Source organism: Rana temporaria, chromosome 6 (assembly GCF_905171775.1).
Source record: "Rana temporaria chromosome 6, aRanTem1.1, whole genome shotgun sequence".
Lineage (NCBI taxonomy): Eukaryota > Metazoa > Chordata > Amphibia > Anura > Ranidae > Rana > Rana temporaria.
In genome coordinates, this window is record NC_053494.1 from 130,152,533 (window position 1) to 130,166,854 (window position 14,322).

At 38.7% G+C, this 14,322-nt stretch overlaps 1 protein-coding gene across 1 annotated transcript in view; it reads right to left on the reverse strand.

Annotated features, from left to right (window-relative positions):
- PTH2R (parathyroid hormone 2 receptor) overlaps positions 1–14,322 on the reverse strand; it is a 359,186-nt gene that overhangs the window by 49,418 nt on the left and 295,446 nt on the right. The window contains exon 10 of the mRNA XM_040358482.1: positions 13,651–13,745. Within this exon, the coding sequence (XP_040214416.1) occupies positions 13,651–13,745 (95 nt within the window). The remainder of the gene's footprint in view (positions 1–13,650; positions 13,746–14,322) is intronic.

Below are 14,322 nucleotides of genomic sequence, written 5' to 3' on the forward strand. Positions count from 1 at the left end.
CAACATAAATTAATACAAGACAGAAAATGGAGTCGCTCTACAAGAATAAAAAATATGTCTAGTGACAAGACATGTGGGCAAATTATAAAATAAGCAAGCGCAAATAACTTGTGAAATACACAGTGAAACAAATATATAAAGAAATATAGTCCCAATAATAGAAAAATAATCTTTCATAAAAATGTCTTTGATATGTGAAGTGAAAAAAAGTCCAAAGCATGCAGCATGAACGTGTTCAATCTTCAAGGTGTTTGATTGACAAACGGCTGTGACAGATGGATAGAGTAAAGAATCACCACCAATGCAAAACACTTTTTATTTTCTATTGTAAAATATCAAGAATATTCTGAGCCAATCAGAGTGCTCCTTCCGCATTTGCCGAATATTCGCAATTATTTTGTATTGTAAAATATCAAGAATATTCTGAGACAATCAGAGTGCTCCTTCCGCATTTGCAGAATATTCGCAATTATTTTGTATTGTAAAATATCAAGAATATTCTGAGCCAATCAGAGTGCTCCTTCCGCATTTGCCGAATATTCGCAATTATTTTGTATTGTAAAATATCAAGAATATTCTGAGCCAATCAGAGTGCTCCTTCCGCATTTGCCGAATATTCGCAATTATTTTGTATTGTAAAATATCAAGAATATTCTGAGCCAATCAGAGTGCTCCTTCCGCATTTGCCGAATATTCGCAATTATTTTGTATTGTAAAATATCACGAATATTCTGAGCCAATCAGAGTGCTCCTACAGCATTTGTCGAAATTGCGCAGTAAATATCGCATTCGCATTTTGCGAAATTTCGAAAAAATATCAAGAATATTCTGAGCCAATCAGAGTGCTCCTACCGCAGTTATCGAAATTTCGCAATTATTTTCGCATTCGCAATAGCGAAAATTCGCAATCATTTCATTTCGATAAAATATCACGAATATTCGAATTTAGCGAATATATCTCGAATATTCGACTATATATTCGAGATATATTGCAAAATCGAATATGGCGTATTCTGCTCAACACTACCAATCACTACCTCTCATTTACAGTGTCCCTATTAACCACCACAGCACACAGTGTCCCTGATCTAACCTGTCCCTGATCACTGCCACGCAAGTCATATTGTCCCTAATCATTGTCACACCAGTCATATAGTCCCTAATCACCACCAGACAAGTCATATTGTCCCTGATCACCACCACACCAGTAACAGTGTCCCTGATCACTGCCACACCAGTCACAGTGTCCCTGATCACCACCACACCAATCATATTGTTACTGAACACCGACATACAAGTAATACAAGTAATATTGTTCCTGATCACTGCCACACCAGTTACAGTGTCACCAGACCAGTGTAAGCCAGCAATGGTGTCCCTGATTGCTGCCACACTAGTCCCCAGTGTCACCAGAGCAGCACAGCCAGCAACAATGTTTGTGATAACCGCCACACCAGTGCAGTATTTCCTCTGCATTCCACCTGTACTGAATCTGGCCTGTTAATTAACCACATTTTTGCCTGTTGCCTGTAATGATCTTTTTCCTGTTTGTTGACCATGGGGCCAGATCCACATACATGTAGAACGGCAAAGCGTATCAGAGATACACTACGCCGCCTTACCTTACCTGGCGCATTTTCAAATCCTCAGCGATTTCGCGCCGTAAGTTATGGCGGCGTAGTGTATTACTGGCAGCGGATTTGAAATTGGGCGGGTTGGGGGCGGGTTTCATTTTCGTCCCCGCGCCGAATGAACTGCGCATGCGTCGTCCCGAAATTTCCCGCCGTGCATTGCGCTAAATGACGTCGCTTGGATGTAATTTTTTTAACTTAGACGTGAGTTACGTCCATCCCTATTCACGGACGACTTACGCAAAAAAAAAAAATTCAAATTTAGACGCGGGAACGACGGCCATACTTAACATGGCAAGTCTATGTATATGCCGAAAAATACCAGCTTTAACTATACGCCGGAAAAAGCCGACTACAGATGACGTTAGAAAATGCAAAGGCCGCGCGTACGTTTGTGGATCGTCGTAAATCGCTAATTTGCATACCCGACACGGAAAATGCCACCAAGCGGACGACGAAGTATTGCATCATAGATCCGAAGGCGTACGAAGACGTACACCTGTCGGATCTAACCAAGAAGCCGTCGTATCTTGTTTCGAGGATTCAAAACAACGATACAACGCGGGAAATTTGAAAGTACACCGGCGTATCAGTAGATACGCCGGCGTACTTTGTCTGTGGATCTGGCCCCATGTCTCTACCTGAAGCCTAAACTGACCCATCTGCACATTAGACTTATTATGTTCCTACGAGAAACTAATCCTAGCCATATTCTGTGGAAACTGCATTACTGGAACCACTGGGACTCCATTGTTCTTCTTTTCTTAAGCCTCCACTTTTTCCTGGCCAGTGAATATGACATTCATGGGGGAAGCCATATACCAGTAGGCTAGCGTTGCTTGGCTTATGAGAACATGCACTGCTATAGGTGGCAAAACACTAAGCTATATTTACGGATCATTTGTATAGAGGTGACCATTAAAGTACATTGGTTTTGATACGATTGGTTGATTTGTGTGATACAGAAGATACAATAAAAGAGCATACAGAGTACACACCACATTAAGGCTATAACGCATGGGATCCACAATTACTGAAGCTCCTCAACTGCAATGAATGGAGATAGAAGAAGTAGCGGCACTCCAAATTATAAAAACAAGCTTCATTATAGAAAGTTATAATTCATTACTTTCATTCATTAGTGCCTATTCATTACTAAATGCTCCATGGACTCTCACCCACTTAAAACAGGTGAAGTCAATCAATGGAGACAACAACTCCATACCAATTAACCCAATTGGCCAGAAATAAACCAAAATAATACTCAAAAAATGTGCGTTTGTATGTATATATATATATATATATATATATATATATATATATATATATATATATACTGTATACAGTAAAGACCAAAAGTTTGGACACACCTTCTCATTCAAAGAGTTTTCTTTATTTTCATGACTATGAAAATTGTAGATTCACACTGAAGGCATCAAAACTATGAATTAACACATGTGGAATTATACATACCAAAAAAATTTGAAATATATTTCATATTCTAGGTTCTTCAAAGTAGCCACCTTTTGCTTTGATTATTGCCTGGCACACTCTTGGCATTCTCTTGATGAGCTTCAAGAGGTAGTCACCTGGCGCCCATGACAATGCCCAGCTACCCATAACTTTTTTACCAAAACTTACGAAGTGGCCTTGAAAAGGTCACAAAATGTTACAAGATTCATCTCCCATAGACTTCAATGGGGTAATAGCATACTCACTTTTGTTGCCAGTGGTTACTGGCTGTGTGTTGAGTTATTTTAGGGGACAGCAAATTTACACTGTTATACAAGCTGTACACTCACTACTTTACATTGTAGCAAAGTGTAATTTCTTAAGTATTGTCACATGAAAAGATAGAAAAATTATTTACAAAAATGTGAGGGGTGTACTCATTTTTTTGAGATACTGTGTATGTGTGTGTGTGTGTATATATATATATATATATATATATATATATATATATATATATATATATATATATATATATATATATATATATATTGTGGTGGTGGGACCCTGTGCTACTCCCTGAAACCAGGGGTGGGGGGAAGTGTCTCGGAGTTGGATATCTGTGTAACATGTGCTGGAATAAAGGCAGTTTGATGTTGTTTACCCTAAAAAAAAAATATGCAGGTTAAGGACCTGGCTTCTTTTTGCAATTCGGCACTGCGTCGCTTTAACTGACAATTGTGCGGTCGTGCGACGTAGTTCCCAAACCAAATTGGCGTCCTTTTTTTCCCACAAATAGAGCTTACTTTAGGTGGTATTTTATCACCTCTGCGGTTTTAATTTTTTGTGCTATAAACAAAAATAGAGTGACAATTTTGAAAAAAATTCTATATTTTTTACTTTTTGTTATAATAAATATCCCCCAAAAATATATAAAAAACGTATTTTTTCCTCAGTTTAGGCCGATACGTATTCTTATACTTATTTTTGATAAAAGAAAAATCACAATAAGCGTTTGCTGATTGGTTTGCGCAAAAGTTATAGCGATTACAAAATAGGGGATACTTGTATGGCATTTTTATTAATAATTTATTTTTTACTAGTAATGGCGGCGATCAGCAATTTTTTCCATGACTGTGACATTATGGCGGACACATCGGACACATTTGACACATTTTTGGGACCATTTTCACAGCGAAAAGTGCTATAAAAAATGCACTGATTACTGATTAAAATTACAAAGGCAGTGAAGGGGTTAACCACTAGGGGGCGCTAAGGGGTTAAGTGTGTCCTAAGGGAGTAATTCTTCAGAGAAGAACGGGGTAGGTTTGTTTACACTCACCTCTCCCTGTTCTTCAGCTCCTGTGACCCGATCACGGGACACCGGCAGCGATCGGGTCCGCGAGTCCCGTGGGCACGGTCACGGAGCTTAGGAACGGGTCGCGAGCGTGCCGCCGCCGGCGAGCGCATGACCCACGGCTGGGCTCTTAAAGGGCAACGTACCTGTGCCCAGCCATGCCATTCTGCTAACGTATATCGGCGTTAGGCGGCCCTTAAGTGGTTAAAGGCTAAGTTCCCCTTGTTGAAGAAAATGAAGAAAACAGATTGTGAATAAAAGATGCACCTGTGTGGATAGAGCCCACACACAGCCATGCCAATTTTCAATGTGAATTCAGCTGAGACAGAGAGAGGAACTTCCGTCTACTGTCACAGAGAAGGTGGGGCTAAGGGAGAGAGGTGGATCTTCTTGAACATATTACATGTTACACCCTAAATACAGGTGTATCATGTTCAAAACTTGAACCCATTCTTTAACCACTTCAATACCTGCTATCGTCAAATTACGTCCACAGATGTTCGCCCGGCACCCACGATTGCCGGTGAACACAGCAGGACCGTGGATCTGTGTAAACACAGATCCACATCCTGTCAGAGGTGAGGAGACCGATGTGTGTTCCCAGTACAGAGCAACACAGAACGGCCTCCTCCCCTTGTGAGTCCCCACCCCCTACAGTTAGAATCACTCCCTAGGATACACATTTAACCCCTTGATGGCCCCCTAGTATTAACCCTCTTCTCTGCCAGTCACATTATACAGTAATCAATGCATTTTTATAGCACTGATTGCTGTATAAATGCGAATGGTCCCAATGTGTCAAAGGTGTCCGATGTGTCCACCGCAATGTCGCAGTCACCATAAAAATCGCAGATCGCCGCCATTACTAGTAAAAAAAAAAAAAATTCCATAATTCTATCCCCTATTTTGTAGACGCTATAACTTTTGCGCAAACCAATCAATTGCAATTTTTTTACCAAAAATATGTAGAATAATACGTATCGTCCTAAACTAGAGACATTTTTTTTATTTATTTTTAAAATTGTGATAATTATTATAGCAAAAAGTAAAAATGATTGTTTTTTTTTCCCCAAGATTGACGCTCTTCTTTTGTTTATAGTGCAAAAAAATAAAACCGCATAGGTGATCAAATACCACCAAAAGAAAGCTCTATTTGTGGGGGGAGGGGGGAAATAAAAATGTGTGTGAATCATGACTGCGCAATTGTCATTCAAAGTGCGACAGCGCTGAAAAAAAAATTGGTCTGGGAAGGAAGGGTTGAAAATGTCCTGTATTGAAGTGGTTAAACCTGCATATGAAGTGGTGTAAGCATAGGTTGTACTTCAGTAAGAGTGACAAAACTCTTGCCACTAAATGACAGTTACTTCACTGCAGATTCTGTTTATGGTCAAAGCAGTCAGGAAATCCATTGTGACATCATTGATCTTATATGGTCATGGCTATATGTGGTCAATGGTGTCAGACAGCATTCCAATCCAAGTTGTGGACATTTAGGATTGTGATGGAAGAGAATTGTCATGGCATTGTGTTTATGCCAGCAGGTCCTTGCAGCTCACCCCTGAGCCTGGTACACACTACACGTTTTTATTTTTTGTCATGCATTTGAAAAAACTGACAGATTATTGTATTAACACAAACAATGTTAGCACAGAGATCTCTATTACTATGCTTCTGTGTTCTGACATGGGGAGTGCCCCCCCGCCAGTACACACCAAAAGTTCCTCCTGAACCGACTGTTTTCAGACGATTATCTGCCCGTGTACCCAGCACTAGCTTTGCTTAAGTAAACAGATGACAAAGAGGGAATGTTAGGAGGGGTGAGAGGTAGGATGGGAGAAGAGAGGTAGATGGGAGGGGGGGCAAGGTTTGGGGATGAATAAATGGGGGGGGAAAGGATAAAAGGGATTAAAATATAAGCTTCAGAGAAGAGTGACCAGTCCGGTTGAAACTTAGATACATTAGAAGTTGAATCTCGAATGTTTGTCTCAGATGTTATTTACCGTAATCATTGAAACCAAGCAATTGTGCATAAGCATGACTTTCAGGGCTGTCATTCTTTAAAAAGTTTAAAAAGAGCATTGAAGCTTCAAGTCTGTAATCACCTCTAGCAGACCTGGAAGTTGTGATTTGTTTCATAGTCTGGCAATATTTTATTTTGGAGCTAGAAGTAATTGTATTATAGTGTTAAAGGGGAGCTAATATATCCATAGGTCCTGGAATTGGTAGTACATGAGAATGTCAAATATAAGACAGAATATTGGATTCCAATAGGAGTGAATTGATTAATAAACCAAATGAATGTAGGACAGTTTAGCGTGTAGCACCACTACAGTATTGTAAAATACGGAGATCCCTTTTATTTTATAGAGGGGATTTGTAAGAAACTGAAAGCTAGAGATGTTAATCACCATCTCAGGTGGAATTGTCCTATAATGCAGGTTTTGTATTCTAATATACAGGTAGAAATCCGTGGTTAGTATGCCGAATTGTTTTTGTACGTACAGAAAGGTGTTATATTGTTTTGTGAGAAGAAGTGCTGAAATCTTGTATTACTAAGTAGCTTCCAGGGCTGCAGGTATAAATCAGGCCTTAAGTGTTGCTTGAATAGCAGGGATGTTGAAGGTCAGTGTGTATAACAACAATAAAAACAACAATACCTATGAGAAGAAGTTGGGGGGTGCATTCTATAAAAAGAAGAAGATTCCATAAGAGACTAGAGTTTATTATGCATTAGTCTTTAGAATAATAGTGGAAATATTTGGGGTCCCAGATACTCTAAATATTTATGTTGTGTCACTATGGATGAGGCACATCTATGGTATTCTTTACCCCATATAGGAGGAGGTTGGAAATCCTGTGGGCTTTCAGGTTGTTCAATACTTGGGGTAATATTTTTGAATCTCTTGCAGTGTAGATCATATAGCTGAGATGTGCTGGCATTTGAATTCCTAGTCCTTAATGGATTTTCTACTTAACATGTTCTTTATTGGAGTTTCAAAGATACATACATGTTATAGCCACCCAGTAATAATAACATAATCAGATGTTCCAACTAGAGACAAGTTCTTCTAACAAGCATTATCGTGCTAAAGCAAACAGTGAAATACTAAAGAGGGTGGGTGAACCTGGATAGTCAATTAAGAAGAGGTCCTAGATGGAGAAGGGGTGGGAGGGGGGGTAAGGGGTAGGGGTAGAATGAGGGAGGAAGAGGGCACCAGTGGACTTGAGATAGAAAGATGAGTAATGAGCATTTCATAACGATATAGTTAGACTTGAACAGTACATTTTGGATGATGTAACCATACTGACCACATGACACCATAAATTTCTCTAAGTGCAAGTTTTTCCTAGCTACAATTCATTCCATTTCTCAATGATTGTTGATATCAGTGACAGTACTTGAAATGGAGGGGATTGTATTAGTTTTCCATAGTCTAGTAATGTTCAATTTGTCAGCATAGTGCAAGTGAAGGATTGCATTAGGGTAATTCATTTTATAAGGCAAAAAATAAACTGTAACATTGTTGCAGACCTTGCTTACGCCCCCGAGTCTCAGTGATGTAAAAGATATATATGCTAAATTTCAAAAAGATTGGATAATATTTAGAGGTTGCACACTTTGATCTGTTTTGTAAAAGTAGGCACAAAAATATGATTTTTCAACAATAATTACTTTTTTTGAGAAAACTAGAAATCACAAACTTAAAATACTATTAAAACTATACATTAAGATTAATAGGCAATATGATAGGCAAAACATGTGTTATATTAATCAACTTTGAACGATGCAATCCCTTGTTTTGTTCGCTTGGTGACAACTTTTCTGTGATGTTCGACTACCTTCAACAAGAATTGTTTCTGTTGTTCATCCCTGATCGATTCATTATACTTTTTTATCAGAGCAATTCCTCTTTCTGCGGTATCATTGACAACCTTAAGAGCGTTCACATGGCTTCTTAGAGAGTCACTGCAGTATTCTGTCATGTTGTGGATTCCAAACAATTCAAAGAACGTCTTTGTTTTATTAGTAATGAAATGGCTCAGGTCTTTTCCTTCAAAAAACATGTTTTTACCCTCTAATCATTTCACTTCCTTTTTCTTTGCAGGTTTGGTTTCTAAATTTTAGTCATATTTTCCTTAACAGCCTAAATAAATAATATGTTCATCCAAAAAAGCCAATCCTACGTTTGTTTCTGACAGATACCAAAGGTGTGTCTTAGTAACTGTGAGAGCACATTTTTGTCTGCATCTGGTTAAGTGCTCAGAAGTTGTAGCATATCCAAATCATTCTTTGAAGCCCATCGACTAACAATTGCTCCCATGCCAAACACGAACATATATGAGGCTGACAAAATGTGCAACCTGTTTCGTTCCTTCCAATTGTTGTTGAGGAATATTCAACTGTTTAGTGAAGAGGACCATTTTAAGTGCATATATTGCCTTTGCCATCCACCTTGCTTGATGCAGTGCCCCCGGGATCCTGAAACTGAAGTAGTTTTTAGACCAACCGCCTAGATAAAGGAGTGATATAACTCTTTGTAGTCTTCTCTTGGATGACTTCCATCCTTTAGGAAATCGTTGATATAGTTAACCATTTTCACTCGTTGTTCTTCTAGAAAGCCTTGAATGGGACTTTCTTCATCCAGCATTGTTGTATATTCTTATCAAGTGAAGCCCACAGACTTTGGAACTTCCAAAAAATCTGGATGTCAGGACCACTTGATGGTATGCCACAACAATCCTCAAACACTCCTTTCAATATTAGTTCATGGATGTGATGACGGAAAGCCAACCACAACAATGTTTGTCCGATTTCCCTTTTAAATTCAGTTTTTCTTGTCTTCTTTTGTACACTTAGTTCAATGTTAGAAATGTCAATAGTTTGTGATAAAAGTGATCAATGTGTGCAACCCCTAAATATTATCCAATCTTCTTGAAATTTGGCATATATATCTTTTACATCACCGAGACTCGGGGCGTAAGCAAAGTCATATGAAAATCACATCTTTGGAAAAATAAAACACTCTAGACTGCATATCTAGATTGGGGTGGAAGTTTTTCTATGCCAATATGTAGCAGGGCTAGTGCAGGAGTCGGGGACCAGGATGTCCCAGTAATGCAGGAGTTCAGAAAGAATACTTGTTTCCAGAAGGAAGGATTTGAAAAACCAAAGCGTATGTGCAATGGAGCCTATACTGCCACAGTTTATCCAGCAGGATGGCGGGTGAACACTTATTGGCCTTTGAGGGGTCTCCATGCAATTTGTTTTTATTTTTGCATGGGGTCCCCCTTAGAATCCACCCGGTAAACCTTGTTATTCATTAAAAAATGACAAGCTAAGTAAACACATAGACACTTTAGAAAACAAACCCATGTTCCACAATATAATTAAAGAAAAAACATAAATCACATTGTCCAGCAATGTAGACTTATTGTCCATCACAATAAGTCATGACCCAACGAAACGTGCCTCTATGATAACCTCACATTGCAAAGTACAGCTCCCCGGCTGGCGGCTAAATGTCAACAAACTGGCCTGGGATTACAGGTGATGTCATTGATCAGATATGGTCATGGCCATATGATGGTTGTTGACAATGAAAACAATTTAAACAGCCAATTGCAGCCATTGATCAGTGTATTTTGATAATGTTTAGTGCTGTGATCAGAATACAATGTCCCAGGGGAAGGTATTTTCTTATTTAGTTTTTACCCTACTGGCTGAACAAAATAAAAAAACAAAAACTGTAGCCAGCCTACATCCTGAATATATCCTGCCCACATGTGAATGTAAGAAATCCTACCTTTCACTTCTCTGTCTCCATCACCCAGTCTGATGCTCTGGTCTGATTCTCTATCTGTGTTGACACTAAGAGATTAATTTACTAAAGGCAAATAGACTGTTCACTTTACAAGGCAAATTGCACTTTGAAAAGGAATTTGTCCTATTGGTTAGTAAATGTAGTGAAACTTCACTTTGCAAAAAATACCCAAGCACGTACAAGAAAAACAAAAACATATATTTTGCACATGATTGGATGATGGAAGTCAGCAGAGCTTCACTTCATTCACTAAGTTATGGGGGAAAATCCACTTACAAAGTAAACAGTCTTTTTGCCCTTAGCAAATCAACCGCTAATTGTTCCATGCATTGGAGAATGTACTTGATAGTCATTGGTGCAATCCAAGTTGTATACAATCACACACACTGTGGTTAATTTTAGAAATTAATATAGGCTATTTACTTAGCAAAATGAATTGGCTGATCATTTACGGTATCATTATGTGTATAAACAGAATAATGGTAACCAGAAATGCTACAGTCTGATCATACAATCACTGTGCAATCTCCTTTAGTCCAAGTTCACACTGGGCCAAATTGGCAGCTATTACAAAAGCACCGTCCTAATCAGTGAAGTGCCGACTTTGCGGCGACACACTGATTCCCAAAGGTAGTTCCTTTACTACTTTTAGTGACTTTGGGGGTCGATTTGAATAGACATCTGTCTATGAACCTGCACAGATGTCTGTAAAATCGCCCTTGAAGTCAGACTGCATTGCCGTTTTAAAATGGTGCGAGTTCAACTGAACTCGCACCATTTCTAACCCGCATCAGTGTAAACCTGGGCTTATACTTACTAACAAGTATGAATTGTGAGGATGTACCTAAGCCAACCATTTTATTTATAGCCAATCAGGCAGACCATAATTGTTAGTAAATATAGTAAATGTAATACAATGAGATTGCAAACTATGGGCCATATTCTGAGTATAGTTACGACGGAGTATCTCAGGATACTCCGTCGTATCTCTCTTTTTTGGCCCGCGTATCTATGCGAGTGATTCCTAGAATCATTTTCGCATAGATACGCTGAAGATCCGACATGTGTAAGTCACTTACACTGTCGGATCTTAAATGTAATTACCCAGCTGGGAGCTAGGTGGCGTTTACGCTGAGGTCTCATTTGTTTATGCAAATGATCCCGATACGCCGATTCCCGAACGAATTTGCGTTGCGTAACCGTCGTTTACGTCGTTTGCGTAGGCGTAAGGTTACCCCTGCTATATGAGGGGTAACCTTACGCCAGTCCCACGTATGCCATGTTAAGTATGGCGTCGGGTCCGCGTCGTCTTTTCCCATCGGGTACGTCGTTTCCCTAAGTCGTTCTTGAATACGACTTTACGTCAATGACGCACACGTCGGCGTCATTGACGTTTTCCGCCGAGAACTGGAGCATGCGAACAGGGCTATTTTTAGCCCGGCGCATGCGCAGTTCAATCGAAACGGGGGCGCGCTTAATTTAAATACAAGCTGCCCCCCTGGAATTATGCGGGGATACGCCGGGCCAATTACACTACGCCGCCCCAAACTACGGAGCAAGTGTTTGGGGAATACAGCACCTGCTCCTGTAGGTTGGGGCGGCGTAGTGTAAATGGCTTACGCGCCGCCCGCCAAGAATATGGCCCTATGTGTACAGCTTTAACCTACTTAAGTATACCAAAAATGTTCCAAATCATAAATTCAACATTTTCTACAACCTAATCTGATTTTTTTTTTTTAAATGCATTGGATCTTGTCAACCTGGAAACCATTACATTTGTGTACACTTCCAGTCAAAACTCTGCTGAATAAACATCTTAAATCAAATTAAATCTAAATCGAATCTAAATGTAATTTAAGACCACTATTTTATTTATCTGTTATAGACACATATTTGTTAGTCACCTTTTTAACCCTTCCAACCCACCATGTATATGTAAACATTACATAGCACAATGTTCTGTGCTGTGGATGCATTCAATAATGTATATAATCAATTTCAGGACTAGCAGTGGGCACCTGTGTTTACAGATAATTCTATTATAGTGTCAGGTAAAATGAGTGGGAACCAATTTCCATGTCCATCAATCATGTGAACATAGTGATGTCATAGTGATCACATAGCAGAAAACATATGAAGCACATAACAAGAAAGTAATAAAAATAAATAAATATAATCTAAAACATTTTTTGGGTAAGCAAATAAGTCATACATCCTATAGCTGACACCAAATTTGGCCTGGGCAACTAAGTATTAATAATACCCAGTCATGAAAGGGTTATTGATGACAGGATCTTTGCCTTCCCTGCAAATACTGGTAACTACATTTTTTATTGGAGTTGAGGTTTTCAAGAGAAAAGAATGCTGAGAATTCTACCTCAATTAGGTGGATATTGTAGGAGACAAATAAACATTGGCATCACCTACTTCTTCCTTGTGCAGCTGCAACCTTAAATTTGTATGTTTATATACATGTTTATTAAGCAGAGTAAATGCTGTACTACATTTAGAATGTCAAAGAAGCATATTTTTGTTGAACAAACTGTTGGCAGAAGTAGAAAATAGCTTTACAATGGTAAATATTTATGAAAGCAGTCAGTGTGACTTTCACTGAACATTCAGACTTTGTTCACACCTAGGCTTTTTTGGGTGAATTTCTGCTCCAAGCCTCCGCTCTAAAAACACCCAACAAGACAAATTCCATTCATTTCAATGGCTCCTGTTCACATCTGAGCGTTCTGTCACAAAAGCAAAACGCTGTAGCTCAAAAAAGTACATGAGCTTCTTTTTTGTCAGACTACAAGCGTTTTTCTGCTTTTCATTGGTGACTTGTCAACTTCAAAATGCCTGTACAAAAAACGTTGCAAAAACTCAGCAAAAACGTCTAATAAAAATGCCTGAAAAAACACCAGAAAGACGCCTTTAAAATAGCAATGCCTAGATGTGAACGGAGCCTCACTGGTGGTGAATTAGTCACTTCTGAATCAGTAAGATTCACTTGCAATTAGGCTTGAAACTGTGTGCACTGCAGCTTGCCTTAGTCATTTCAGTAAGCTGCCTGATGCGCAAAAAACAAGGAAAATAAGTCCCTGAACCTTTTCCAAAATCTTACTGCACCAAAACGCATAGTGCTGCAGCACTATGTGCTTTGGCACGTAAAAACACATATAAATGGGGTTGCTATTAATTTTAAGAATTAATGGCACTGCCATGCTCTTCCTAAAAGACAACATGTTTTTGTGCATTTGGAAAAACTTGAAATTTTGCACACATTCCCGACTTGTACTAATGTGAACCTAACCTTAGTGTTTGGTGAATGTCAAATTCACTGTTTTATAAATATGCCCTGTAATGTTTATTTGTTTATATAATAATTATGAAATAGTCTTACCTGTATTGTTTCCTTGCATCGTAACCAACTGCATTTGACTCCCAAATTTTTGTTGCAAGGACCCGTACTGTGTTCAGGAACAGGATGAAATTTAGCTGGATGATAGAAAAAAATAAATCACTAAGCCATAATATACTTCAGCAGATACAAGGTACCAACTTGACATGATTGATATGATTTGTAATTGTATTTATAAATGCCTCTTTAACCACTTAAGACCTGGACCAAAATGCAGGTAAAGTACCTGGCCAGTTTTTGCGATTCGGCACTGCGTCGCTTTAACTGACAATTGCGCGGTCATGCGACGTGGCTCCCAAACAAAATTGGTGTCCTTTTTCCCACAAATAGAGCTTTCTTTTGGTGGTATTTGATTACCTCTGCGGTTTTTATTTTTTGCGCTATAAACAAAAATAGAACGACAATTTTGAAAAAAATTCAATATTTTTTACTTTTTGCTATAATAAATATCCCCCAAAAATATATAAAAAAAAATTTTCCTCAGTTTAGGCCGATACGAATTCTTCTACATATTTTTGGTAAACAAATCGCAATAAGCGTTTATCGATTGGCTTGCGCAAAATTTATAGCGTTTACAAAATAGGGGATAGTTTTATTGCATTTTTATTAATTTTTTTTTTTTTACTACTAATGGCGGCGATCAGCGATTTTTTT